Raw genomic sequence first — 27,588 nt, 5'->3', positions numbered from 1 at the left:
GTCTGTTATAGTTTGTAGTAGTTTTGTCTTTCTGTTTTTCACTTGAAAAATTCATTCACTTAGTCATTCTGATGACTATTTACTAGATACTTACATGCCTGGCTCAGGTAAGTTCTCAGTGTTAGCTGATACTTTGTTATGCTATTTTCTCTCCTTAATATCTTTGGACATAACTTCATATCTGTATTAGAAAATACTTAGATGCCACCCAAGACTTACAGCATCAATTAAGTTTTCTAACTGCTCACTGCTATCCTTAAAGCTTAATTGATTATAAGGTAGGGAACACCCCCCACACGCACACACATGAAAAACAAACAGGATAGGACACGGTCCTTACTCCTAAGGGCTTAAGGAATGTGACAAAGGAGTAGTTAACTGCATTTTCACTTTGGAGGACTAAGTGGTGATTTGTTGTACCCCTTGTTTTTCTTATACTGGAGTTAGGTCTAGGGCTGTGCTGTCTCAGTAATTTAGCCACTTAACCACATGTGTCTGTAGAGGACTTGAAATGTGAGTAGTCTGCATTGACGTGTGCTGTAAAAGCGTAGAATAAAGACTTATTATGACAAAGAGAATGTAAAACACCTCAATTTTATGTTGATTACATGCTGAAATAATATTTTGAATAAATTGGATTAAATAAAATATATTAAAGTTAATTTCATCGGTTTCTTTTTAAAAAGTAGCTTCTGGAAAATTTTAAATTGCATATGTGACTCGCATTTTATTTCTGTTGGACAGCATGGTCTACAGACAAAGAGATTTAGGTTAAACATTACTTCCTGTTGTATCATATCAAGAGATACGTAATATCAGTTTGTCCCACTCTTAGTGATGCTAAATTTGATAATTTCTCAAACTCTTCCTTTTAAAGATACGTTTTGATCACTTGCAGAACTTTCCATTATAAAGATACATATTTTTAATCACTTTCAGAGTTTTTGTTGTAAATATACATTTTAAAAAAACACTCTCAGGACTTTCCATTGTAAAGATACATTTTGAGTATTTCTCCAGAGTTAAGATCCGTTATTTCTTTTACGGTTAGAAATCTGTAGAGGATGTTTTAGCACCTTGCAAATGTCCTGTTCCCAATTTTTTACCTAATGGTTTTATTACCCCCGATCCTTTCCTGAATAAATTATGTTGGAAACTGTGCAAAATGGTGATTTTCTAATGCGAAAATTATTACCAAACCAGACTTCGGTTTGCTTACCTGCTGCACAGCAAAGCCAAGTTACTGACCCTGGGTTGTGGTGAAGGAAAGTGCAGCATGCATTTGCGGGGTGCCAAGCAAGGATAATGGACAGGCAGCTTGTGCTCAAAAGACCGTAACTCCCTGATGGCTTTCAAGTACGAGTTTTTAAAGGCAACATTTGGGGCGAGGGTTGTAGCTCCTGGACTTTCTTCTGATTGGTTGGTGGTGAGGTAACAGGCTAATGTTTTGGGAATCTTAATCATCAACTTCCTGGTTCCAGCTAGTCTGAGGTTTCTGTGCTTATGGTCAGCAGATCGTCACCATCTTCTTCCAGGTTGGGGGTCTTAGTTTCTGCAGAACAACTCGAAGATATGCATCAGATTGTGTGTATATCCCTTTAGGAGGAGCTCGGCCTCTGTTTTATTGCTGAACTATTTGCTTTTCCTTTATTTTTGCATTCCATCACTTCCCTAATTAGTAATTGCCTTAGTCTTAGCCCTTTAGAACTTAGGGGGAAGGCCTAGGAGACTAAAGCCATTTTCTACAAATAAGAAACAGGGAACATGGAGGGACTTTTGTACCTGAGAGGGCCCTGCAAGGTCCTGCTCGACTTCAGTCTCCCCTTTTCTTTGATACTACTCAGTCCTGAGGGGAAGAGGGGCTGGACAAGAAAGAGAAAGTTTTGGATAGAGTGGTTAATCATAAACTCATCAGGGGACTCTGTTTCAGGGGACTGGGTTTCAGTTACCATTTCTTTTCCATAAATAGTTGTCATTCTTCTGTAAAGAAGAACATTTCTTTTTCTTCTTTCTCTTTTTCATTTATTTTTAGGTGAAAGAGCTGTGTGGCATGTGGATTGGTCACTTCATACAATAGATGTTTGATTAGAAAAGTTGGCACAAATGAAATTTTAAAATATGGAATCAGCTTACATGTGCAATGGTTGCTCATTCTTCAAAGGAATCTTATTGTAAATCTTTTTGCAAAGCTAGTAATCACTTAATTTCTGTTATTCTTATAAACTTGAATTTTCATATATAGCACATTTATTCAACAACTTATTGAGTGCTTATTAATAGTGTTTCAAACACTGTGTTAAGCACTTGGAATAGAGTGGTAAGCAGAAGAAACATGGCTGTCCTTCATGTGGGATGCATCCTTACAGTTAAGAAGACAGTGAGAGTTGTCCAGAACCTAGTGAGTGAAGGCAATTATGAAGCTGTATCTGAAGGATCTTGATTTGGGTGGTATTATATAGGCTTTTGCTAACAATCCTGTTCAAGTAAATGCTTTGAAGTTCAGAACCGTAAACAATCATTCTCTATGGGTCTGATGAGAATATATAGTAGAGTTGGCAATTTCCGCCTGTTGTCTTTCTAGTATAAATAACATTTATACTAGATCCCTCCCCTCAATGTGCAATTTTCTCTAATTTTATTCCTCTAGGAACATTTTCCTAGTGTTTCTGGTGTCCGTGCCTCTATAAGACATGCTCTAGAGACATAATTCAGAGGCTCCTAAGACCCTGAAGATTCAGAGCAGTAGGGAGGCGATCACCAACCAAGCCCTGCTTTGTTCACCAGATTCCATTTGGGCTGTGTAGGGAAAAAGTAGCAACACTTTCCCGGCATGCTCAATGAAGTCCATGGAAGAGTAGGAGATTTCTAAAAGTTGTAAAAATCCTTAGAGACTTGGGACAACTTAGCGTAGCTTAACCTTTAGGAAACCATCTTTTATTACGTGGTCTCAAGCACGATATCTGTGCTGCAAGACCTTTCTTTCTGTCTCTGTTTTCAGGTTATTTGTGGAACTCATACTCTCTTGCTGAATTGGACCAGCAGCCCTGGGGATGATGAGAGGCCCCCACTACTTCTCAGTTACAAGGCATGGCGGAAATCTGTAGCCTTTTGAGTCCCCTAAGGAAAGGTCAAGTGACACTTAGCTAGATACATGTTTGCTAGAGTTATCTCTTAAAGCAAAGGGATTTTTCCACGAAAGAGTAGTTTTCTTTTTATTTAACTTACACTATATCTTCAGTAGTATCTCCCTTCAGGTTAGTAAGACGGACACGCCCACAGTTAACACAGTTAACTGTGTCTTTAAAGAAATAAGATGTCTGCCAGTTACACTGCTATGACCTCAGGTTCCAGAATATCAAGGCAACATTCTTTCGATGTTTCATTTTGGATTGAACCTAAGTTTAGAATCAGCTTATTGTTGAAGGGAAAAGGACATCCCAAGTGACAAGAAAATACCTATTAACTATGAATTGGTTTGGAAATTACTTCTCTGAGTTTCCTGAGGATATTTCCTTCCTCAACACACACTCACCTCTATTGCTTTCACTCATATCATCTGAAGATGAACAACATTTTATTTCCAGCTTGAGGTAGGGAGTAGGGTGATTTTACCCCCAGCTTTTGCTCTTTGGTTGGAATATCAAATCAATATCCTCCTATAAGGAGCCAGGAAAAAGAAAACTGGGCTCAGGAAGAAAGCTGCTATCATTTCCCATGTGTGCTTGAAAAGGAGGCAACTGATTATTTCCTTCTGGCCTTGCTTGGCTGGTGAAAGAGAAGAGCTGGCTTGGATGGAAAGGTGTCTCTACTCTTAACTGAAAATTTTGCACCCTGACCAAGTGAAACTTTATTTCTGGTGGCTGCCATTAATTTCCACCCTTTTGAAACCAAAACTCAAGAGTTTTGACTTCAGTTAAGAGTTTGAAATGGTTGATCAAGGAGGCCTCAGTGGAAGGCAGAACAAACTCTTAGTACTGCAAGTTTCATTAAAGTAGAGGGTGACATGAAACCCCCCCAGGCTGAAGCACCAGGTGTGTGGGAACATGCAGTGGGGAATGTGTTTAGCTGCTAGAAGAGGTGAAGGTTAGGGTAAGGCTGAAAATGGGGAAGGCTGTGTGTCCCATCCGTTGTTTGGTAGGAGCTGATAACTAGAATGACTGCAGTGAGTCCTCTGCCTCCCACCAGTTGAAGCCTCTCTCTGCTTCTCTCCTTTATGGTGACCAACCCTCTTGGTTTGTCTGGGACTGTTCTAATTTTAACACTGAAAGTTTTCCATCCTGGAAAATCCCTTAGGCCAGGGCAAACTGGGATGATTAGTCACCCTGATTGAATTTTAAGGTATTTGGGTAGCACATATGACAACTGAGAAACTGCCCCCAATCTCCTCCCTCTGTTCTTCGTTTCTGAGAAAAGTGTTCAGGATGCCCTAGGGTATGTGCAAGATCCTTAATTTAAATAATAACGGTAGCTGCCATCAACTGCATGCCTACTATATGCCAAGTACATAATCTTGTTTAATCCTCAGGGCGACTATGGAGGCACGATAGTTTAAGTCCAACTTTATGGAAGAGGAGACCAGAGCTGAGGACTGGGACAAGTTGTATTTTACAGGGTCAAACAACTAGAATGCAGCTGAGCCACATTTGTACTTTAGTGTGCCTGAATCGAAGCTCTGTCCTCTTTCCACTAAATGAAGAAGTTGCTGAATTTGATGGCAAATGGATAGCTACTCTGGTTTAGAAACTGTGTGACCATCAGCTTCACCCACTGCTTCCAAACTCATTCTTATTACTGGTAGTGTAAGATTCTATCTATCTAGAGTAATATACAGAGCTAAAAGCTATGTAGGAAGCTGCAATAGCTACTTTAGTCTGACACCTGTAGCAGCCCCTGAATAATTATTCAGTTCTTAAAGGAACTACTAAGTGCCTGGCACATAGCAGGTACTCGGTGAAGGGTAGCTGTGCTTGTTATTTTAATTTTGACACATGAGCTATAATCTTGAACTGAAATGTTTTAGCTAATGAATGTCAATTCAAACATTTTAATATAAAAATCACCAAAGATTCAGAGTATTAAGGAAAGAAAATAATACAGTTCTTGAGTTCAAAATTAGGCAAACACACACACAAAAACCCCTTTTTTTCCCCCACCAAGGAAAAGCTACCCTCTTAGTTATTTGATTTGCAATAGCTAGAGGACAGGCTTCCTTGCCATAATAGGTGTTACACATATAATGCTGAGATAGAAGCAGAAAATTCTCTTCTAGGGCTCCAAGCTATAAGTGCGTTTCAGGGGAAAATCTAATCTAGGGGCTCAGCGCTAAGAAACTCCTTTACTAAAATTGCTGGAAACTCTTAGTGTAATAATGGAAGTCCCAGCTTGCAGGGATCACGTTGAGAGGTAAATGCCCTGGGTTATGTGGAGGCATGCAAGAAGATTTTAGGCTACTCTCAATAAAAACTCTTGATGTTTTTATGTAATCAATTCACACCTGAGAGTTGTGCCTTTACTAGAGAATGAAACATGGTTAAGGTCACGTAATCTGTAGCTAGATTTGAGGAGGACTCAGATATAATGGAAGAGATGTGTGAATTGAGTTTAATCCAATTCAACAGTTGTTGTGCACCCACTAGTTTTCAAGGAGTGCACTGGATTCTGGGGATACAGGGAGAAGCAGCAGGTGCCCCCTGACCTCAAGGAGTTCACATGGAAGTAGAGGAGAGAAGATATGTATAGAGGTAGTTTCTTCAGGACCAATCTGAAGTCTTCATAGGTGTCTTAGTCTGCCCAGAATTTCATAAAAAAATACCACAGACTGTGTAGCTTACGGAAGAGCTACTTATTTTCTCACAGTTCTGGAGGCTGGAAGTCCAAAATCAGGGTGCCATCATGGTCCAGTTCTGGTGAGGACTCTTCTTGGTTTGCAGCCTTCTCTCTGAGTGTTTACATGGCCTTTCCCTTCTTATAAGGCCAGCAGTCCTATTGGACCAGGATCCTACCCCTATTCTTTATTTAACCTTAATTATCTCCTTGAAGCCCTACCTCCAAATACAGTCACATTGGGAGCTAGATCTTCAACATATGAATTTGGGGAGACACAATTCAATCCATAGCAGTAAGCTTTAGCCCACATCATAGCAAATATATTAACATGTACCCATACCTATGTTATATCCTTTTTCTTTTCTGTATACTAAGTGAAAGGATTTTAATAATTTTGCTTTTGAAATTATTTGGCTTTGAGTAATTTATGATTAGCTGTTGCTTCTCAGCAGTCATTCATTCTTGGATTTTTTTTTTTTTTTTTTTTTTGCAAAATGAGAGAATTGTAATTTGTTTTCAAATGTAATAAAATATGTGTGAATTCCAAATTGGGCATTCATGTGACAGGTATCATGCTAGGTTTTTGTGTTTAATTGAGCATTAACTAATTTCAACTTTGCAGTTTTTTTGTTTTGTTTTGTTTTGTTTTGCGGTACGCGGGCCTCTCACTGTTGTGGCCTCTCCTGTTGTGGAGCACAGGCTCTGGACGCACAGGCTCAGCGGCCATGGCTCACGGGCCCAGCCGCTCCGCGGCATGTGGGATTTTCCCGGACCGGGGCACGAACCCGCGTCCCCTGCATCGGCAGGTGGACTCTCAACCACTGCGCCACCAGGGAAGCCCCAACTTTGCAGTTTTTATATTTTGTAGCCAATACTTTTTTCCAGGTCTCAAACGCTTTGATAGGTTCTTGAAAAGCTTGTTAGACCCTACATATTGTCTATAATGCCAAATGGATAAAAGGGTGGGGATGTTTCATGGCTCTACTTTCACACTTCTAGATAGGTCACTCCCAACTCTACTCGCTCTTCCAAGCTCTTGTGCAGCATTCCCAGCTGTTGGCTGGGATGCCCCTCATGTCTCACTGGCACTGTAGATTGGCTGTGCTCCCAGCATCCTCTTCCCTTCTGCCTTACCTCCTATTCTATTTTCCTTGCCATCTCTGTTACATTGACATCGCCACCTACCTGGTAGGAGGTGCAGAAGCCATTGCAGTGATCATCAGTGGTCTCCAAGTCCACCTGTGTCAGGTTTCAGGCTGTTATCAGGATGACTACGTGGGCATTGCCTGGGAACTTTATTATGGACACTGATTTCTATACCTCATCCCTGGAGTCCTGTACAGTGGTCTGGGGTGAGGCTTGGGAATTTGTTTTTTTAACAAGCCAATGTGCTGTCAGGTTTGGGAGGGTGTGGGTAGTATTGGTGGAATGAAAGAGAGATGTGATCATAATAACAAGAACAGTGCTCCCCATATTATGATAACTTGAAATCCCATTGGATTTAATGTCCCAAATCAGAGGTTCTCAAAGGGCTCCACACCTGTTTGCAAGATGCCCACAGGGTGTTGCCTTAAGGATGCTCAGGAGTATTCTACTCTGGCCTCTAGGTTTTGTGTCCCAGGTGTCCCAGGTGCAGAACTTTGGTGACTATTACTGTAACAACGGCTGTTACAGGAAGAAATTCTGCTGTCTTTTTATTTTCTCTCAAGTATGAGGCAAGCTCTTTATTTCCTCATAACACATCAGAGACCAGGTACAAAACTCTTAATGAAGCTTGCTAAAAGGGTAGCCCCAAACAGAATAACTGCTACTATGTACAGGCTGAGACTCATTCTCGGGCCCCTCTATCCCACTCTTGACATGCCCCTTCCATGAGGCTAGATAACAGCGTACCCTTCACTATAGGACTCACTCCAGATATCCCCAGGCAAAACTAACTAACTTTCAGCCCCAGAAAGAGAAGGAAGTTTTTTTCTCACCTCACTTTTGAAGCCCACCCCCTGGGCCTGTATTTCTATATCAGAATGACTGAGTGGAATATCTATGCCCTTCAGGGAAAATCGAACCAGAGTTGTACTATGTGGCTGCACGAGGACAACCATATAGTGGTTTGATATCAAGATATATTCTGAAGTCTGGGTTATTCATTTAAATGATACTACCTGTCCCACTTTAGTAGCCTCGTCCAGATTTAGATGTACCATTCAGTCCAATTCCTTATTTGTCTTTTCAACAAAGTTTCAAAATCCTTGCATACAGCCTCACTCAGGGTCACATTGTTACACAGGCTGTGTGCACAATAAACAAGTTACCTGTCCTTCAGTCCACATAATAACCCTGTGAGGTAGTTTTTTCATCTTAAATTTGAACAAACAAAACAGAGGTTAAGCCACTTAACCAAGGCCAGGCTTCCAGGAAGTGGCATGCTGGGGCTTTATTTGTGAATTTATTATTAAACACTGAGAAACACTGAGGAAGTAGACTGGACATTGAGTCTGAGTGACAGAACTTGGAATAATAATGCCACTAATAGAAATGGGGCAAAAAATCAGAGGAGGTACGATGGAGGAGGAGGGAGGGAGATGGTGAAGTCAGCTTGGGCTCTGAAATAAGAGCCACTGGGCATCACTGGGTCCCTGTCTCTTTATCACTGTGTCTTGGCTTGATGATTATCCTTCTGAACCATCTTCTTTGTTTCCAAGTTAATCACCATCCTTGACTCTCCAGGAGCCATGCACCAGCCCAGGCTGTGGTGAAGCAGCCTGTCCGGGGAGCCAGTGGCAGGACCACAGTCACAAAGATTGTCCAGACTGGTGGGGACTGGAGCACCGGCCTCTTCAGTGTCTGCAGAGATAGGAGAATTTGTATGTTTTTTCTCTTCCTTTAAGTTCTCCTTTACTATTTTCTTTCCTAAAACACCAGTGGGTAGAAAAGCTGCATCAGGCACAAGGACAGAAATTAAATGGTTTCAGACTAACTAGACTAATATTCTAGTGACTCAAATACACTCCTTGGCAGGAAGAATCTTGCTTTTCAGGGATGTGGATGTTTTTATAAAATAAGTGATGACTTCAAAGGTTTTTTTAAATGACAAAATCCATTGCATGTAAAGACACACAAAATGGGCTCCCTTATCTGCAGCTGATGGAGTATAAATTGGTACAAGCTTCCCAGTGAATGGTTAGTAACACCTATAAAAAGGGCCTCAAGTGTTATGTAGCCTTCGACCCAGTAATTACAGTTTTAGGCATTTAGTCGAAGGAAATAAATCATGTGCAAAGATTTATCAGCATCATTAAATTGTTGCAGCGTTGGTTATTGTAGCAACAATCTGGAACAACCTAAATGTTCAGTGGGGGCTTCAATACAATGAATTATACAGCCATGAAAAGTCATATTGTAGAATAATACTTCCTGAGGTGGAAAAATGTTGGGATACAATTTTAAGTTAAAGAATCAGATTGTAAAACCATGTACATTAGACATTAATTTGGGGGAATATTTAGAAAAATATCTGGAAGGATATAAATACAAATGTTTACAGCAAGTGTCTCCAGATGGTACACTAATGAATAATTTTTCTTTTTGCTTATCTCTAGTATTTCTGTGAGGAAAGTGTAGTACTTTCCTCACAGAATAGTGAGGAAGACCAGTCATTGAATAAGACCAATCATAAAAAGATGCTCCCTTTGTTTTTTTTTAAATTAAGTTTTATTGGAGTATAGTTGTTTTACAATGTTGTGTTAGTTTCTGCTGTACAGCAAAGTGAATCAGCTATACGTGTACATGTATCCCCTCTTTTCTGGATTTCCTTTCCGTTTAGGTCACTGCAGGGCATTGAGTAGAGTTCCCCATGCTATACAGTAAGTTCTCATTAGTTATCTATTTTATACATAGTATCAATAGTGTGTATATGTCAGTCCCAGTCTCCCAATTCATCCCTTCCTCCCTCCCCGCCTTGTATCCATATGTCTATTCTCTATGTCTCTATTTCTGCTTTGCAACTAAATTCATCTGTATCATTTTTCTAGATTCCACATATAAGTGATGTTATATGATATTTGTTTTTCTGACTTCACTCTGTATGAGTCTCTAGGTCTATGCACGTCTCTGCAAATTGCACAATTTTCGTTCCTTTTTATTATGGCTGAGTAATATTCCAATGTATATATGTACCACATCTTCTTTATCCATTCTTCTGTTGATGGGCATTTAGGTTGAATAGCTCCCTTTGTTGATTGAAATCTTTTCAGACACTGGTTTAGATGTAAAGAAGTACCAACAACACTGCCCTCTAGCTGCATGATTTTCCACTGGGTTTGAAGTTCAAAGCACATTGATTCTATTTTTACCTTAGGACATTCTGACCCATCTCTGGTACCACATGTCAGTATCCTTTTCCAGGACCTGATGTTCTTGCCCTAGGGAGTAAGTCAGAATCTTTTTTTTTTTTTTTTTGCCGGGGGCGGGGCACGTGGGGGGCTGTCCTTTTTGATGGATGAGGGCCAGTCTCTTAAGTTCAACAGACTCTGGATCCGCTATTTTTGAAGAATATGGCTCCCCCACCCTTTAGAGGGTCTGGCAAGACCTGGATTTATCCTAAAGCCTCACAAGATGGATCAACCAGAGAGCTCTGAGCTGCTACCTGATCCACGTCCTTATTCAGCTGAGTCTTGGCTGAGGCAGAAACTCTAACAAAATTTTTGGTGCTCTGATCATCCAAGCCTGAGCCTTCACTGTTTGCCTGGGCCTCACAGAGAAGAGACCGCCCAGCACCAAACACTATCCTCCATCGCTGTCCCTTTGACCATCTGACCCAGAGCTCAGCAGATTTCTTCTTGCCACAGCTACCCATGTGTACTTCTGACCAGACAATTATGGCAGCTGTTCTCTGAATCACTCAGGATTCTTCCTGGTTCTTGTCCACATTCTCTGACTTTGGTTGTCACCCAGTACTGTGGTACAGAGAAGGCAGAATAGCCATGTGGAGATGTGGAGACATAGCCCCAGTTTGGGGAGTGGACCATTTTCACTTCATAGCTTATAGTTCGTGGTTGGAGGGGTGAGGGTATCAGTGCATTTCCAAGTAGAGCAAAGCCTGGAACATAATGTAGTGGTTAGGAGAGCACATTTGTATTGGATATAGACCTTGCCTTGAATCTTAACTCTGCCTCTTACTGGCCATTTGACCTTGAACAGATTCTCAGGGCCTTCATTTTTCCAGCTCTGAAATGGGGGTAAATAAAGGTGCCCACCTTAAAGATTGTCAAGATTAAAGCAGATAATGCACAGAACCCGCTCTAGAACACCGGCTTGGAACATAACTGGATCAGAGTTTTTTTTGGTTGCATGCTATATATTGGGTTAAATAGTGTCCCCTCAAAATTCATGTCCACCTGGAGCCTCTGATTGTGACCTTATTTGGAAATAGGTTCTTTGCATTGTTGTCAAGTTACAAAGAGGTTATAGTGGATTAGGGTGGGCCCTAAGCCAGTGGCTGGTGTTCTTGTAAGAAGAGGGAAATTTGGACACACACACAGAAAAGATGGCCATGTGAAGACAGGCACAAATTAGAATAATGCATCTATAAGCCATGGAATGCCAAGGATCGCCAGCAACCACCAAAAATTTGGAGAGAGGCATGGAACAGACTTTCCCCCAGAGCTTCCAGAAGGACGAAGCCTGCCAACACGCCAATTTCAGACTTCTAGCCTCCAGAATTCTCCAATGAGAGAATACTTTCTATTGTTTTAAGATGTCCAGTTTGTGGTATTTTGTTATGTCAGCCCTAGGAAATTAATACACAAGCAAACATAGGATTTCATTAGAAGGTTATGGGGTAGCTCACAAAATCAGGAAATCAACTAAAAGCTAAGCTTAGGAGGGACAAGATGCATTATCAGGAGATAGCTGCAAGTCTGGTCAACTCCAAACATTTTAATCCTTTTGCTTTCCTGTCTGAGAATTGCTGTTTCAGCAATGGAGCCCAATCTGCCTAGCCTAGGTCATGACTGCTGCTTGACTAGGCCAGGGCATTTTGAATGACAGTTCTCTTATTTCCCACAATAGGGAAGGGATAAATTCCTAAATTTACTATTGGGGTGTGTTACTATGAAAATTCCAACAAATATACAATAATGCACTTAGTAAATCATAGGTATTAATGTCATTGTTGTTATAAATTTTTATTTTCCAGAGTGTTGAGAGCAAAGAGTAGAATCAGGAGACTTAGATTGGTTGCTGCCCAATCCCAAGAGTACCTAAAAAGTTGACCAAAGAAAGGACCACATGCCACCCCCTCAGCCTTAAACATTGTTTCACTGCTGAGTTCTGCGCTCCACCGCCATCAGTGTTCAGGATACCAACCACACGGGTCTTCTGGGTCCCTGCTTGTCCATTGGAGAGCCCATTCTAGGGGCAAGAAGGAATGACATGTGGAGAATACAATATTCTTTACAGCTGGATGTGATCTGTGGAGGAGAGGCCATGAATATACAGTACCGGCTGATCTCAAATGTACTGTATCCTAATTGTTGTTCCCTGGATGGGCCTCCATTTTGTAACTGCTCATAGTATCTCTAAGCTAATGGTCTCACAAAAAATTTATAGGCAGTATCAATTTATACACTGGTGATCTGCACCATGATTCCCCGGATGCAGCTGGAGTATGAGTGCTATGAGTCTTAGGTTTTTTTCCTTCCTTGTTTAAAAGGGCTACTTCATCCACAAAGTTTTATTTTAATCACATCACTGTGACAATACTTGTGACAAACTTGGAAACAAAAGGGACATCTTCTTTCCATGACTGTTTCACGTCAGATTCCCATCTTGGGATAGTTTACCATTAAATGTTGAGAATTACTGCTACAATTTGTCATTCATTAAGCAAAGGGTACATTATGAAGAGTGATAATTTCCATTTATTTTTGACATTTTGCTTCTTCATTTAATTGCACTTCTGGTTTTTAAACTGCCTCCCTCTTCCCACCTCTGTGCTTTCTTCTGAATTCACACTGCCCTGGGATGAGAAAATGGGTGCTTTTGTGTCCTTTGAGGATGTGGTTTCTGAAAGCTCAGATGTGAAGCTGAAGCGGAGGTGAAATAAGTGGCTGTGAAATGGCCTTGTGGGTGAAAGGCTGGCTGTTCCAGCTGGGGATGTTTGTGATGTTGCCCCAGAGGAGGTTTATGTGGAAGGTGTAATCAACACTGGTTTGTAATTCAGCCAGCCTTTACTGAGTTCCTACCTATGTATGGTCATGTGATAGGCGCTACAGATATAATTGTGATGAAGACAGAGATGGTCTCTGAGAGTACATAGGCAATAAGCAAATAGACAAAATAATTGCAATGGTGCTGAGTGCTGTGGAGGAAGTAAACAAGGTGTTTAGAAAGGAAATTACAGGGGGCAAAGGATGGCCTCTCTGAGGAACTGACTTAAGCTGATACCTGAGACATGGGAAAGAACCAGCCACTAAAATCACCTTTCCTGTGGAGGCACCACAAGCACCAGGCAGTAAAGGGCTTTGTGTGGACAAGAAGCCATCAGAGGCCCAACGTGGGTGGGGTGAAGCAGTCCAAGAATTTCTTTGGTTTTCTGGAAGAGGAAGGAGGCATGAAAAGGCCTCAGACTGGGATTCGTGTCCTTGAACTGTATCTTGGGTAAACTGTACACTGTACACTGCAGTCTGAAAGCAGGGACCACTGGTCCTGCTCACTGGTCTTGCCCAGCGGAGCACCTGACCAATAGAAGGCGCTAATGAATATTTCCTGAACGACACATCTATGAATGAATTTTAACCTGTATTCTCACTTGCTTCCTTCTTTCCTGCACTTCATTGAAACAATCACAAAGGCTTAGATTCAGAAGGGATATTGGGGTCAGCTGGTCTGACCCCTCACCAGCTTGTCTAGATTCAGAAGGGATATTGGGGTCAGCTGGTCTGGCCCCTCACCAGCTTGTCTAAGTCCCCTCTGTAGCAAGCCTGGTAAGGACCTGACAGCCTTGGCTTTCTGAACATTTCTGGAGAGGAGGGCTCCTCTCCCTTGGAGCCATCTCAGTGCTTTAAAAAAAAAAAAAAAGATTTTTAATAGGTTACCAGGTACGTGATGCAAAATTCAAAAGTACCTACCCCTTAGGTATATGAAAAGCAGCAACTCCATCCTTGCCCTCCTGCCCTGCCCAGTTCTCCTCAGAGGCCACCACTCTTACCTGAGCCCCAATATAGTCTATATGCTTATAAATATATAAAAAATTTTAATGAAAATAGATTAATCTTTTTATTATAAAAGTATCATATAATCATGGTAAAAAAGAAAAATGCAAAAGGCTATAAGAGAAGAAAGCAGTATCCTGTAATCCCAGTGTCGTAGATATACATTGTTAATATTTTGGTATCTATCCTTCCAGATTTTTTCTGTATATGTGGTATATATAATTGACACAAATAATAGAATTGTAAACACACACAGTTCTGCATCTTTTTTTTGTTTTAATTTAACAATATAGGTGACCATATTGTGCAGACCATATCAGCACTTCTGAAGCTAATATTTTAAATTGCTGCATAGATTCCATTGTATGAATGTACCATAATTTATTTATCCAAAAATTCTTATTTGTGGATCTTTATGTGGTTTCCAGACTTTTTGCTATTCAAACCAATGCTTTGTGAGTATTCTTGTATTGGTGCCATTTTGTATGTGCGTGAGTTATCTGTTGGACAATTGCTGAGGGTAAACCTACTGGTCAGATAGTACGTACCTTTTTAAATCTTGATAGATGTTTCCAAGTGGCTCTCCATTTAGAAGTTGTACTAATTTACACTCTCACCCACAATGTATGAGCATGCCTTATTCCTTATTTATTTATTTATCTATTTATTTATTTACTTATTCTTGGCTGAGTTGGGTCTTCATTGCTGCATGTGGGCTTTCTCTAGTTGCAGTGAGTGGGGGCTACTCTTCCTTGCAGTGCATGGGCTTCTCATTGCGGTGGCTTCTCTTGTTGCGGAGCACGGGCTCTAGGCGCGCGGACTTCAGTAGTTGTGGCTCGGGGCTTTAGAGTGCAGGCTCAGTAGTTGTGGTGCACGGGCTTAGTTGCTCCACAGCATGTGGGATCTTCCCTGACCAGGGCTTGAATCCGTGTCCACTGCATTGGCAGGCAGATTCATAACCACTGTGCCACCAGGGAAGCCCCACATTCCTTTTTTTTTTTTTTTTTTTTTTTGCGGTACACGGGGCTCTCACTCTTGTGGCCTCTCCCGTTGCAGAGCACAGTCTCTGGACGCTCAGGCTCAGCGGCCATGGCTCACGGGCCTAGCTGCTCCGCAGCATGTGGGATCTTCCCGGACCGGGGCACGAACCCGTGTCCCCTGCATCGGCAGACGGACTCTCAACCACTGCGCCACCAGGGAAGCCCCCCACCGTTCCTTTTTTAAGCATCTCTTATTGTTAAATTCTGCCTCTTTGTGATAATTGACCTGAAATGTGCCTTGCTGCAATTTCCACACACCTTTCCTACTTATGTTCTTTGGGGCTCCACACTGTGGTTTTGTGTAGCCTTCTTCTTTTTATCTCGACTCCCCCTGTGAGTTAGAGGGATGAATGATGAACCACATTCCATGCTTGAGGGTGGAGTTCATGTTAGAGAATAGGCCAGGAATGTTTAGGCTGTGGGAGCTGACATGACCACTAGGCCTTTGGGGGGAAGAGGAAGAGGCTGAATTTATGGCATGGATCTCTCTTGAGCTTGAGCTTCTTTTTTAAAAAAAGTACACACACATACACACACACACACACACACGCGTGCACACACATACTTGCATATATATATATTTTTTTTACTTCACAAATAACACATGAATATGTTCACTTTATTAAAGAAATGAAACATTACAGAAAAGGGAACCATGTCACTCTTTTTTATTAAATCAATTTGGAGTGTTTTCTTCCAGATCTTTTTCTCTGTATTTACATATGCATCTATTAGTAACATATACTATTGCTTTGTAACTTTTTAAACAAAGCATAAATGGTATTATGCTGTAATATCATTATGCAATTTGATTTTTTTAACTCAAAATATGTCTTAGAGATTTATCTCTGTTGGTACTTAATTGATCTTTCATTGCGTTCTTAATTATTCCCTAGTATGATCTGCACCATCATGGTTTATTTACACCTTTGTCTATTAATGTACTCTTGTTTTAAATTTGAAGCCACAAATAATGCTGCAGTGGATATCCTTGTACCGGCCTCTTTGTGTGCATGTGTAAGCATTACTCTAGGGTAGATGCTAACAAGTGGAGTTACTGAATCCCAGAGTATTTAAAAATTTAAGAGATTCAGCAAAGTTGCTTTCCAAAATGACTGTGCCAGTTTCCATCTCCATCAGTGTATGGAGCACCTATTTCTCTGTGGTGCCCCATAGCATTTGACATGCTCTAAAAACCTTAGAGTGTGGCCAGCCCTGAACCAAGATGGCAGAGTAGAAGGACGTGCTCTCACTCCCTCTTGTGAGAACACCAGAATCACAACTAGCTGCTGGACAATCATCGACAGGAAGACACTGGAACTCACCAAAAAAGATACCCCACATCCAAAGACAAAGGAGAAGCCACAGTGAGATGGTAGGAGGGGCGCAGTCACAGTAAAATCAAATCCCATAACTGGTGGCTGGGTGACTCACAGACTGGAGAACACTTATACCATAGAAGTCCACCCACTGGAGTGAAGATTCTGAGCCCCACATCAGGATTCTGAACCTGGAGGTCCAACAACGGGAGGAGGAATCCCTAGAGAATCAGGCTTTGAAGGCTAGTGGGATTTGACTGCAGGACTTCGACAGGACTGGGGGAAACAGAGACTCCACTCTTGGAGGGCACACACAAAGTAGTGTGCACATCGGGACCCAGGGGAAGGAGCAATGATCCCAGGGGAGATTGAACCAGACCTCCCTGCTAGTGTTGGAGGGTCTCCTGCAGAGGTGGGGGTGGCTGTGGCTCACTGTGGGGACAAGGACACTGGCAGCAGAAGTTCTGGGAAGTACTCCTTGGTGTGAGCCCTCCCAGAGTCTGCCATTAGCCCCACCAAAAAGCCCAGGTAGGCTCCAGTGTTGGGTTACCTCAGGCCAAACAACCAACAGGGAGGGAACTCAGCCCCACCCATCAGCAGTCAAGACGATTAAAGTTTTACTGAGCTCTGCCCACCAGAGCAACAGTCAGCTCTACCAACCACCAGTCCCTCCCATCAGGAAACTTGCACAAGCCTTTTAGGTAGCCTCATCCACCAGAGGGCAGACAGCAGAAGCAAGAAGAACTATAGTCCTACAGCCTGTGGAACAAAAACCACATTCACAGAAAGATAGACAAGATGAAAAGGCAGAGGGCTATGTATCAGATGAAAGAACAAGATAAAACCCCAGAAAAACAAATGAAGTGGACATAGGCAACCTCCCAGAAGGAGAATTCAGAATAATGATAGTGAAGATGATCCAGGACCTCGGAAAAAGAATGGAGGCAAAGATCGGGAAGATGCAAGAAATGTTTAACAAAGACCTAGAAGATTAAAGAACAAACAAACAGAGATGAACAATACAATAACTGAAATGAAAACTACACTAGAAGGAATCAATAGCAGAATAACTGAGGCAGAAGACCGGATAAGTGACCTGGAAGACAGAATGGTGGAATTCACTGCTGCTGAACAGAATAAAGAAAAAAGGATGAAAAGAAATGAAGACAGCCTTAAAGACCTCTGGGATAACATTAAATGCAACAACATTCGCATTATAGGGGTCCCAGAAGGAGAAGAGAGAGAGAAAGGACCTGAGAAAATATTTGAAGAGATTATAGTCAAAAACTTCCCTAACATGGGAAAGGAAATAGCCACCTAAGTCCAGGAAACGCAGAGAGTCCCAGGCAGGATAAACCCAACGAGAAACACGCCGAGATACATAGTAATCTAATTGACAAAAATTAAAGACAAAAAATTATTAAAAGCAACAAGGGAAAAAAGACAAATAACATAAAAGGGAACTCCCATAAGGTTAACAGCTGATTCTCAGCAGAAAGTCTACAAGCCAGAGTGGAGTGGCACAATATATTTAAAGTGATGAAAGGGAAGAACCTACAACCAACATTACTCTACCTGGCAAGGATCTCATCAGATTCGACAGAGAAATCAAAAGCTTTACAGACAAACAAAAGGTAAGAGAATTCAGCACCACCAAACCAGCTCTACAACAAATGCTAAAGGAACTTCTCTAAGTGGGAAACACAAGAGAAGAAAAGGACCTACAAAAGCAAACCCAAAACAATTAAAAAAATGGTCATAGGAACTTACATATCAATAATTACCTTAAACGTGAATGGATTAAATGCTCCAATCAAAAGACACAGGCTTGCTGAATGGATACAAAAACAAGACCCATATATATGCTGTCTGCAAGAGACCCACTTCAGACCTAGGGACACATACAGACTGAAAGTTAGGGGACGGAAAAAGATATTTCATGCAAATGGAAATCAAAAGAAAGCTGGAGTAACAATACTCATATCAGATAAAATAGACTTTAAAATAAAGAATGTTACAAGAGACAAGGAAGGACACTACATAAGATCAAAGGATCAATCCAAGAAGAAGATATAACAATTTTAAATATATATGCACCCAACATAGGAGCACCGCAATACATAAGGCAACTGCTAACAGCTCTAAAAGAGGAAGTTGACAGTAACACAATAATAGTGGGGGACTTTAACACCTCACTTACACCAATGGACAGATCATCCAAAATGAAAATAAATAAGGAAACAGAAGCTTTAAATGACACAACAGACCAGATAGATTTAATTTATATTTATAGGACATTCCATCCAAAAACAGCAGATTACACATTCTTCTCAAGTGTGCACAGAACTTTCTCCAGGATAGATCACATCTTGGGTCACAAATCAAGCCTCAGTAAATTTAAGAAATTTGAAATCATATCAAGCATCTTTTATGACCACAACACTATTAGATTAGAAATGAATTACAGGGAAAAAATGTAAAAAACACAAACACGTGTAGGCTAAACAATATGTTACTAAATAACCAAGAGATCCCTGAAGAAACCAAAGAGGAAATCAAAAAATACGTAGAGACAAAAGACAATGAAAACACAATGATCCAAAACCTATGGGATGCAGCAAAAGCAGTTCTAAGCGGAAAGTTTATAGCTATACAAGCCTACCTCAAGAAACAAGAAAAATCTTAAATAAGCAATCTAACCTTACACCTAAAGGAGCTAAAGAAGAACAAACAAAACCCAAAGTTAGCAGAAGGAAGGAAATCATAAAGATCAGAGCAGAAATAAATGAAACAGAAACAAAGAAAACAATAGCAACGATCAATAAAACTAAAAGCTGGTTCTTTGAGAAGATAAACAAAATTGATAAACCATTAGCCAGACTCATCAAGAAAAAGAGGGAGAAGACTCAAATCAATAAAATTAGAAATGAAAAAGAAGTTACAACAGACACTGCAGAAATACAAAGCATCCGAAGAGATTACTACAAGCAACTCTATGCCAATCAAATGGACAACCTGGAAGAAATGGACAAATTTTTTGGAAAGTGTAACCTCAAAGACTGAACCAGGAAGAAATAGAAAATATGAACAGACCAATCACAAGTAATGAAATTGAAACTGTGATTAAAAATCTTCCAACAAATAAAAGTCCAGGACCAGATGGCTTCACAGGTGAATTCTATCAAACATTTAGCGAAGAGCTGATATCCATCCTTCTCAAACTCTTCCAAAAAATTGCAGAGGAAGGAACACTCCCAAACTCATTCTATGAGGCCACCATCACCCTGATATCAAAACCAGACAAAGATACTACAAAAAAAGAAAATTACAGACCAATATCACTGATGAATATAGATGCAAAAATCCTCACCAAATACTAGCAAACAGAATCCAGCAACACATTAAAAGGATCATACACCATGATCAAGTGGGATTTATCCCAGGGATTCAAGGATTCTTCAATATGCGCAAATCAATCAATGTGATACACCATATTAAGAAACTGAAGAAGAAAAACCATATGCTCATTTCAATAGATGCAGAAAAAGCTTTTGACAAAGTTTAACACCCACTTATGATAAAAACTCTCCAGAACGTGGGCATAGCGGGAACCTACCTCAACATAATAAAAGCTATATATGACACACCCACAGAAAACATCATTCTCAATGGTGAAAAACTGAAAGCATTTCCTCTAAGGTCAGGAACAAGACAAGGATGTCCACTCTCACCACTGTTATTCAACATAGTTTTGGCATTCCTAGCCACAGCAATCAGAGAAGAAAAAGAAATAAAAGGAATACAAATTGGAAAAGAAAAAGTAAAATTGTCACTGTTTGCAGGTGACTTGATACTATACATAGATAATCCTAAAGATGCCACCAGAAAACTACTAGAGCTAATCAATGAATTTGGTAAAGTTGCAGGATACAAAATTAATGCATGTAAATCTCTTGCATTCCTATACATTAATGATGAAAAATCTGAGAGAGAAATTAAGGAAACTCTCCCATTTACCATTGCAATAAAAAGAATAAAATACCTAGGAATAAACCTACCTAGGGAGACAATAGATCTGTATGCAGAAAATTATAAGACACTGATGAAAGAAATTAAAGATGATACCAACAAATGGAGAGGTAATCCATGTTCTTGGATTGGAAGAATCAACATTGTGAAAAGGACTATACTACCCAAAGCAATCTACAGATTCAATGCAATCCCTATCAAATTACCAATGACATTTTTTACGGAACTAAAACAAAAAATCTTAAAATTTGTATGGAGACACAAAAGACCCCAAATAGCCAAAGCAGTCTTGAGGGAAATAAACGGAGCTGGAGGAATCAGACTCCCTGACTTCAGACCATATTACAAAGCTACAGTAATCAAGACAATATGGTACTGGTACAAAAACAGAAACAAAGATCAATGTAACAAGATAGAAAGCCCATAGATAAACCCATGCACCTGTGGTCAACTAATCTATGACAAAGGAGGCCAGGATAGACAATGGAGAAAAGACAATCTCTTCAATAAGTGGTGCTGGGAAAACTGGACAGCTACATGTAAAAGAATGAAATTAGAACTCTCCCTAACACCATACACAAAAATAAATTCAAAATGGATTAGAGACCTAAATGTAAGGCTGGACACTATAAAACTCTTAGAGGAAAACATAGGCAGAACGCTCTTTGACATAAATCACAGCAAGATCTTTTTTGATCCATCTCCTAGAGTAATGGAAATAAAAACAAAAATAAACAAATGGGACCTAATGAAACTTCAAAGCTTTTGCAGAGCAAAGGAAACCATAAACAAGATGAAAACACAACCCTCAGAATGGGAGAAAATATTTGCAAATGAATCAATGGACAAAGGATTAATCTCCAAAATTTATAAGCAGCTCGCACAGCTCAATATTAAAAAAACAACCCAGGCTTCCCTGGTGGCGCAGTGGTTGTGAGTCTGCCTGCTGATGCAGGGGACACAGGTTCGTGCCCCAGTCCGGGAAGATCCCACATGCCATGGAGCGTCTGGGCCCGTGAGCAATGGCCGCTGAGTCTGTGTGTCCGGAGCCTGTGCTCCGCAACGGGAGAGGCCATAACAGTGAGAGGCCCGATACCGCAGGAAAAAACAAAAAGAACCCAATCCAAAAATGGGCAGAAGACCTAAATAGACATTTCTCCAAAGAAGACATACAGATGGCCAAGAAGCACATGAAAAGCTGCTCAACATCACCAATGATTAGAGAAATGCAAATCAAAACTGCAAGGAGGTATCACCTCACACTGGTTAGAATGGGCATCATCAGAAAATCTACAAACAACAAATGCTGGATAGGGTGTGGAGAAAAGGGAACCCTCTTGCACTGTTGGTGGGAATGTAAATTGATACAACCACTATGGAGAACAGTATGGAGGTTCCTTAAAAAACTAAAAATAGAATTACCATATGATCCAGCAATCCCACTACTGGGCATATACCCAAAGAAAACCATAATTCAAAGAGATACACGCACCCCAATGTTCATTGCAGCACTATTTACAATAGCCAGGTCATGGAAGCAACCTAAATGCCCATCGACAGACAAATGGATAAAGAAGATGTGGTACATATATACAACGGAATATTACTCAACCATAAAAAGGAACGAAATTGGGTCATTTGTTGAGATGTGGATGGATCTAGAGACTGTCATACAGAGTGAAGTAAGTCAGAAAGAGAAAAACAAATATCGTATATTAACACATATATGTGGAACCTAGAAAAATTGTACAGATGAACGGGTTTGCAGGGCAGAAATTGAGACACAGATGTAGAGAACAAACTTACGGACACCGAGGCGGGTTAGCGGCAGGGGGGCGGTGGTGGTGGTGGGATGAATTGGGCAATTGGGATTGACATGTATACACTGATGTATATAAAATTGATGACTAATAAGAACCTGCTGTATTAAAAAATAAATAAAACAAAATTCAAAAATAAAAAACACCTTAGAAAAATTTGGCATTCTTATAGGTAATAAATGGTTTCTGATCGTCTTAGTGTGCAATTGCCTGATTACTAACGACATTGAGCAGCTTTTCATGTTTTTTCTTGGTCATTTGTATTTGTTCTTTAACTGTTCATGTCTTGTGTTCATTTTCTTCTTCTGTTTAATCCTTGATATATTGATTTTCAGGAATTCTTTGTATGTTCTGGATACTTATCCTTGGTCTGTGATTTATTTAGCGAAATTTCCTCCTAGAGCCCCCTGAAGACAAAGGATTCCATCATCCTACCCTTGTGCATCTCTTGTTGAGCACAGTGTTTATCCCACAGCACTCCATCTCGGTACACCTGACCCAAGGATCTTTCCTAAAGAAGTTGCATGATTTCAGACTCTCCACAGGAATAAATACCAAACAGTGGTAGTGAGGGCACTGTCTTAGAACACACAAGTCCACAATTGTTTACTAATTAAATACATAAAACATGAGAACATTTGGGCATATGTGGTATGTGTAGTAGTTAAGACTTTGGAGCCAGACTACTTGAGTTCAAACGTGACTTCTGCCCCTTCTTAACAAATGTATGAACTTGGGCAAATTGTTTAAGTCCTCTGGGCGTTAGTTTGCTCATCTGTAAAATGGGCCTAATAATAGTAAATTTTATAGGATTGTTGTGAGAATTAAATGAGTTACTAAATGCAAAGTACTTTTAGCAGGGCTTGGCACATGGTGAAATCTGTATAAATATTATCTATTATATAATAAAACTTTGGCTTTTATAGTGTTTTTTTTTTTTTATCATGTCTGACTTCTGTCCCAAGGTAATTGAATTTTGGGTGTGTTTCCTCAGTATCTAGTACTCCCTCATAATGAACACTTAGATAACCTGGATATACAAATGGAAAGGCTTAAAAATAAAATTAACAGCATATGTTATATGAGTCATAAAAATAAGGTACAGGAGTTTCAGTGCACAAAACAACTTCTTTACAATATGCTTATTGAGGATGGTGGGCATTTCTCTCTGCCAGTTAAAGTGGTGCAGCTCAGGCAGTTAGGTAAAGACAATTTATTACTCACTTAGCTTGCTAGCTTTATAATTATGCAACTTTTGATTAATTTTTTATCTGCAGGGATATACACTACAGTATTTTGTAATTCATGCATAAGTTTTGATTTTTTATGTGCCATGATTTCAAAGTCCCCTAATTCAGGGTTGCATACAGTATTACCACTCTGAACTCACTGCACGTTCGTGGGCCATTTGCTGTCCTCTGACCTGTTTATACCAGTTGTCAGTGCTGAGTGGGACCTGCTGATCTCGCTAGGAGTAATGATTTTTTTAAAATGTGGGACAGAACATCCCAGACTTAATCAAGGATGAATTTAGTGTTTGCTTTGGGCCAAGTGATGCCTATAATACATGATTTCGTGATTTTCTTAAGACTCTTGACGAAATAGATGTTCTGTTTCTCAGATAGGCTGCTCCTTGTCTCCCTCCCCACTCCAGTCCTCATGCCCTCCATGCACATGTTCTACCTCATCTCTTATATGAAACTGGAGAAGTCCAGAGTCCAGGCACATCCCTTGGAGGTTCTAAGATAAAACAGCATTCCTAGATTTCTGCTTCTTTGTCACTGAATTTGGGAGTGGAACTCTGCACTCCTCACTGTTGAAGAGGGAGGGAGGGATGAGGCAACAGAGACAGGTGTTTGACAAGGAATTCTTCTAGTATGCTAGTGACATGGCATGTGAGCCTTTGTGTCTGGTGCACTAGAAGGCTATGAACAGTACCATTTCACACTCATTAGAATGGATAAAATAAAAAAGGTTGACAATAGCAAATGTTGGTGAGGATGTGGAACAACAAACTCTCATACATTGCTGGTGGGAGGGTAAAATGGTACAAATACTTTGGAGAACTCTTTGTAAATTTCTGGTAAAATTAAACATAAATCTACCCCATGACCTAGCAATTCCATTTCCAGGAATCCACCCAAGTGAAATGAAAATATTTGTCCACATAAAGACTTGTATATGAATGTTCATAGTGCTTATTCATAATAGCAAAAAACGGAATAAACAGTGGGAGAGTGGACAATTTGTAGAACATTTATACATTGGTAATACTACTCAACAATAAAAGGAACAAACTGCAGATATACATAACAACATAGATGAATCTCAAGAAACGTGATGCTGAACAAAAGAAGTCAGATACAAAAGTAAACATGATTCCACTTATACGAAGTCCAAATCGAGGTAAAACTCATCTATGGGAATAGAAATCAGAATAGTGATATGTCTGGAGTGGGGGTGGGAGGACTGGGATTGTCTGGGAAGGGGCACACGGGAACTCCCTGGGGTGATGGCAGTGTTCTGTTTGGTTACGTGGGTGAATATGATTGTCAGAACTCATCCAACTGAACATTTATGATTTGTGCATTTTCTTGTTTATAAATTATGCCTCAATAACATTTATTGAATACATTTTTAAAGGTTATGGTTAGTTTTTTTGCTCTTTCATAGTTCAAATTATTTGTATTCGTCAAGGTTGTCATCTTTTGCAATGATATAGCATCTTAATCATTTACCGGGGGTTCTTAACCTGTGGTCCAGTGATAGTTTTCAATGGATCCTTGAACCCCATGAAACTGAATGCACAATTTTGCATGTCTGTGTTCATGTATTTTTCTCTCCCCTTCAGGAGCAAGTTCATAGCTATCACCATATTCTCAAAAGGTTCTGTGACCCAAAACGTATTTAAAAGAGAACCTCTGTGTTAATGGTTCATGCAGGATGTGTAGGAAACAATATCAGTAGTTAAAGATGAATGAATGAATAAATGACCAACTGTTTCCAGCTGATGTTCAAGGAACCAAGCCTCTACTAGTTTACAGTTTAAAACTGGCAGATGTCAGTGGCTCCATGCAACTGCAAACATTAGAGAAACCTTCTGGCCTGAGAAATAGAATAAAGTCCTTATAAGAATAGCAGGCAGAATCAGTGTACCATATAAGAGCTTTCAATCACATTTATAGAAGAAGACGCCTGCTGTTCAAAAGTATCTATACTGTGTCTATTTTAAATATTGAAATTAGATAGATGAACATAAGAGAAGCAACAGTTATGTTTCAACTATAAAAAATTATCTAATGCTTTTCTCTTGACAGAAAAAACAGTTACTGTAGTGAACGTTATCAGAATTGTAGCAGGTTCAGCTTTGCCAGTGTTTAACAAAAGAAGACAATTTTGGTGTGGCTCAGTTATGGCAATTCTCATATAGTGAGTTTTGCAAATTGGTTATTCATTCTCAGTCCCTGATTGCAGGGGGACAATGCAGTATTAAATTGATGGCATAGGGCTATAAATGCTCTTTGTGATGTGAAGTTGCTCTAAGCACAACTGAGAACCTGAGCTTGCTTTTATGTGGTTATTGACAGGTTTCTGTGGTCTCATTTGTCCCATGTGTCTTGAGTGTGACATCGCCAGGCAGTATGGAGAGTGTTTTTGTTGGCCATTGTTACCTGGGTCCACCTTTGCACTAAGAATTGGCACCAGAGAGAGACATAGAATACGGGTAAGTGTGTTTGGATATATATGTGAAGCTGGATCTGTATGAGAACCTGGATGCCTTTCAAACCTGTGATTTTTTTAAAAAAATGAGGTGTGGGTGAGGATGCTTAAAAACACCACACTTAGTGGAATACTTTGAGAAAGGAAAGGGAAGAAATTTCTGATTTTATTTGTTACTAGGATATATATTAACGAAAATGCCACATTGTGAAGGGTATTGCCAAGGGGGACCTATTATAATGTAGATCGTTGACCACTTCTGTTTCTCTGTCTCTTATTACATCCAGAGAAGATGATAGGTAGAAGTGCACCAAATTTGGAGGATACACTTGGGATAATCTCACTTAAAATGTAGCCCATCAGCATATACAGAATTCACTTTGGGGGTTCCCTGGGGACACTTCAAAGAGCCAATTTCCAGTGCAGCTGAGACTGAGGTACAATGAGAGATTGAGGACAGACATGTCATGCCTACTAAGATGTGGACAGATAAAAAGGCATCTTTTTATTTTATTTGTTTTTTTATTGGAGTATAGTTGCTTTACACTGCTGTGACAGTTTCTGCTGTACAGCAAAGTCAATCAGCCACACATATACATGTATCCCCTCTTTTTTGGATTTCCTTCCCATTTAGGTCACCACAGAGCACTGAGTAGAGTTCCCTCTGCTGTACAGTAGGTTCTCATTAGTTAAAGGCATCTTTTTATATATTCATGTGAAATGATCCCTAAGGTATATTTTTAAGTGAACAAAAGAGTAAGGTGTATAAGTATGTAACAATTTACTTAAAAAGAATATATATATGTAGGTAAAATGTAATGTGTGTATATCTGTATGTATCTATATATTTGCCTAGACATAGAATTTATCTGGAAGTGTATATAAGAACTACCAACAATGGTAGCCCCCTGACAGGTAACTGGGTGGCTGGTGAGAGCTGTAGAAGGGGGGGATTTACTTTTTACTTCCTATTCCTTCTTACTGTGGGAATTTTGGACCATGTGCATTTATTACTCCAAAAAAGTAAATAAAATAATTATAAACATTAAGTTCTAAGAGGAAATAAAAAGATGTTGACAGAGAATTTTCTGTCAGTGAGACAGTGGTTTCAGGTATGAAGTCTTGAGGGCAGGTCTCTGAATTGCAAGGATCGATTAGCAGTCGAGCTGCTTGGCACTTGGGTAACGTGGTGGAGTTGTGTCCCTGGGCGATGACTTCAGGATGGTGTCGGATCTTGGGGGCAGTGGGTGGGATGGGCCATGAGGTAATACTGCGGAGGTTCCTGGGAAAGGGAACTGAACCTGTGCGATTGAGCCAGAACAGAGACCCGGTCTCCCCTAGGGCACGCTGTGCGAGGACTGGCTCGCAGTGCACTGCTGCTGGCCTTTTTCCATCTGCCAGGTGGCCCGGGAACTCAAGATGAGGACCTCCCAACTCTACGAAATCTATGCGGCCCCTTCGAATAATGAAAATCTTATCTGACAGAGCAAGAAATCTCCTCCTCACTTCCCCGCACCCTTCTCTCAAATCCCTCTTAGTAGAGAGATTGTTCTTAAGGTTTCACTGAAATAGTATGAAAATAAATGATTTCCCACTACTGTCTTTACTGTTGTCCTTTCTT

At 40.2% G+C, this 27,588-nt stretch overlaps 1 protein-coding gene across 1 annotated transcript in view; it reads left to right on the top strand.

The window, feature by feature from the left end:
• PLAC8L1 (PLAC8 like 1) overlaps nt 1-27,569 on the top strand; it is a 33,817-nt gene extending 6,248 nt beyond the window's left edge. The window contains exons 2-3 of the mRNA XM_067732145.1: nt 25,835-25,971; nt 27,309-27,569. Coding sequence (XP_067588246.1) covers nt 25,835-25,971; nt 27,309-27,449 — 278 coding nt within the window. The 3' untranslated portion in view covers nt 27,450-27,569. The remainder of the gene's footprint in view (nt 1-25,834; nt 25,972-27,308) is intronic.
• Nucleotides 27,570-27,588: the final 19 nt, after the last annotated feature.

The sequence above is a fragment of the Pseudorca crassidens genome, chromosome 3 (genome assembly GCF_039906515.1).
Source record: "Pseudorca crassidens isolate mPseCra1 chromosome 3, mPseCra1.hap1, whole genome shotgun sequence".
NCBI classification, from domain to species: Eukaryota; Metazoa; Chordata; class Mammalia; order Artiodactyla; family Delphinidae; genus Pseudorca; species Pseudorca crassidens.
Note: the sequence above shows the minus strand (reverse complement) of the source record. Positions and strands in the feature narration are given on the sequence as shown.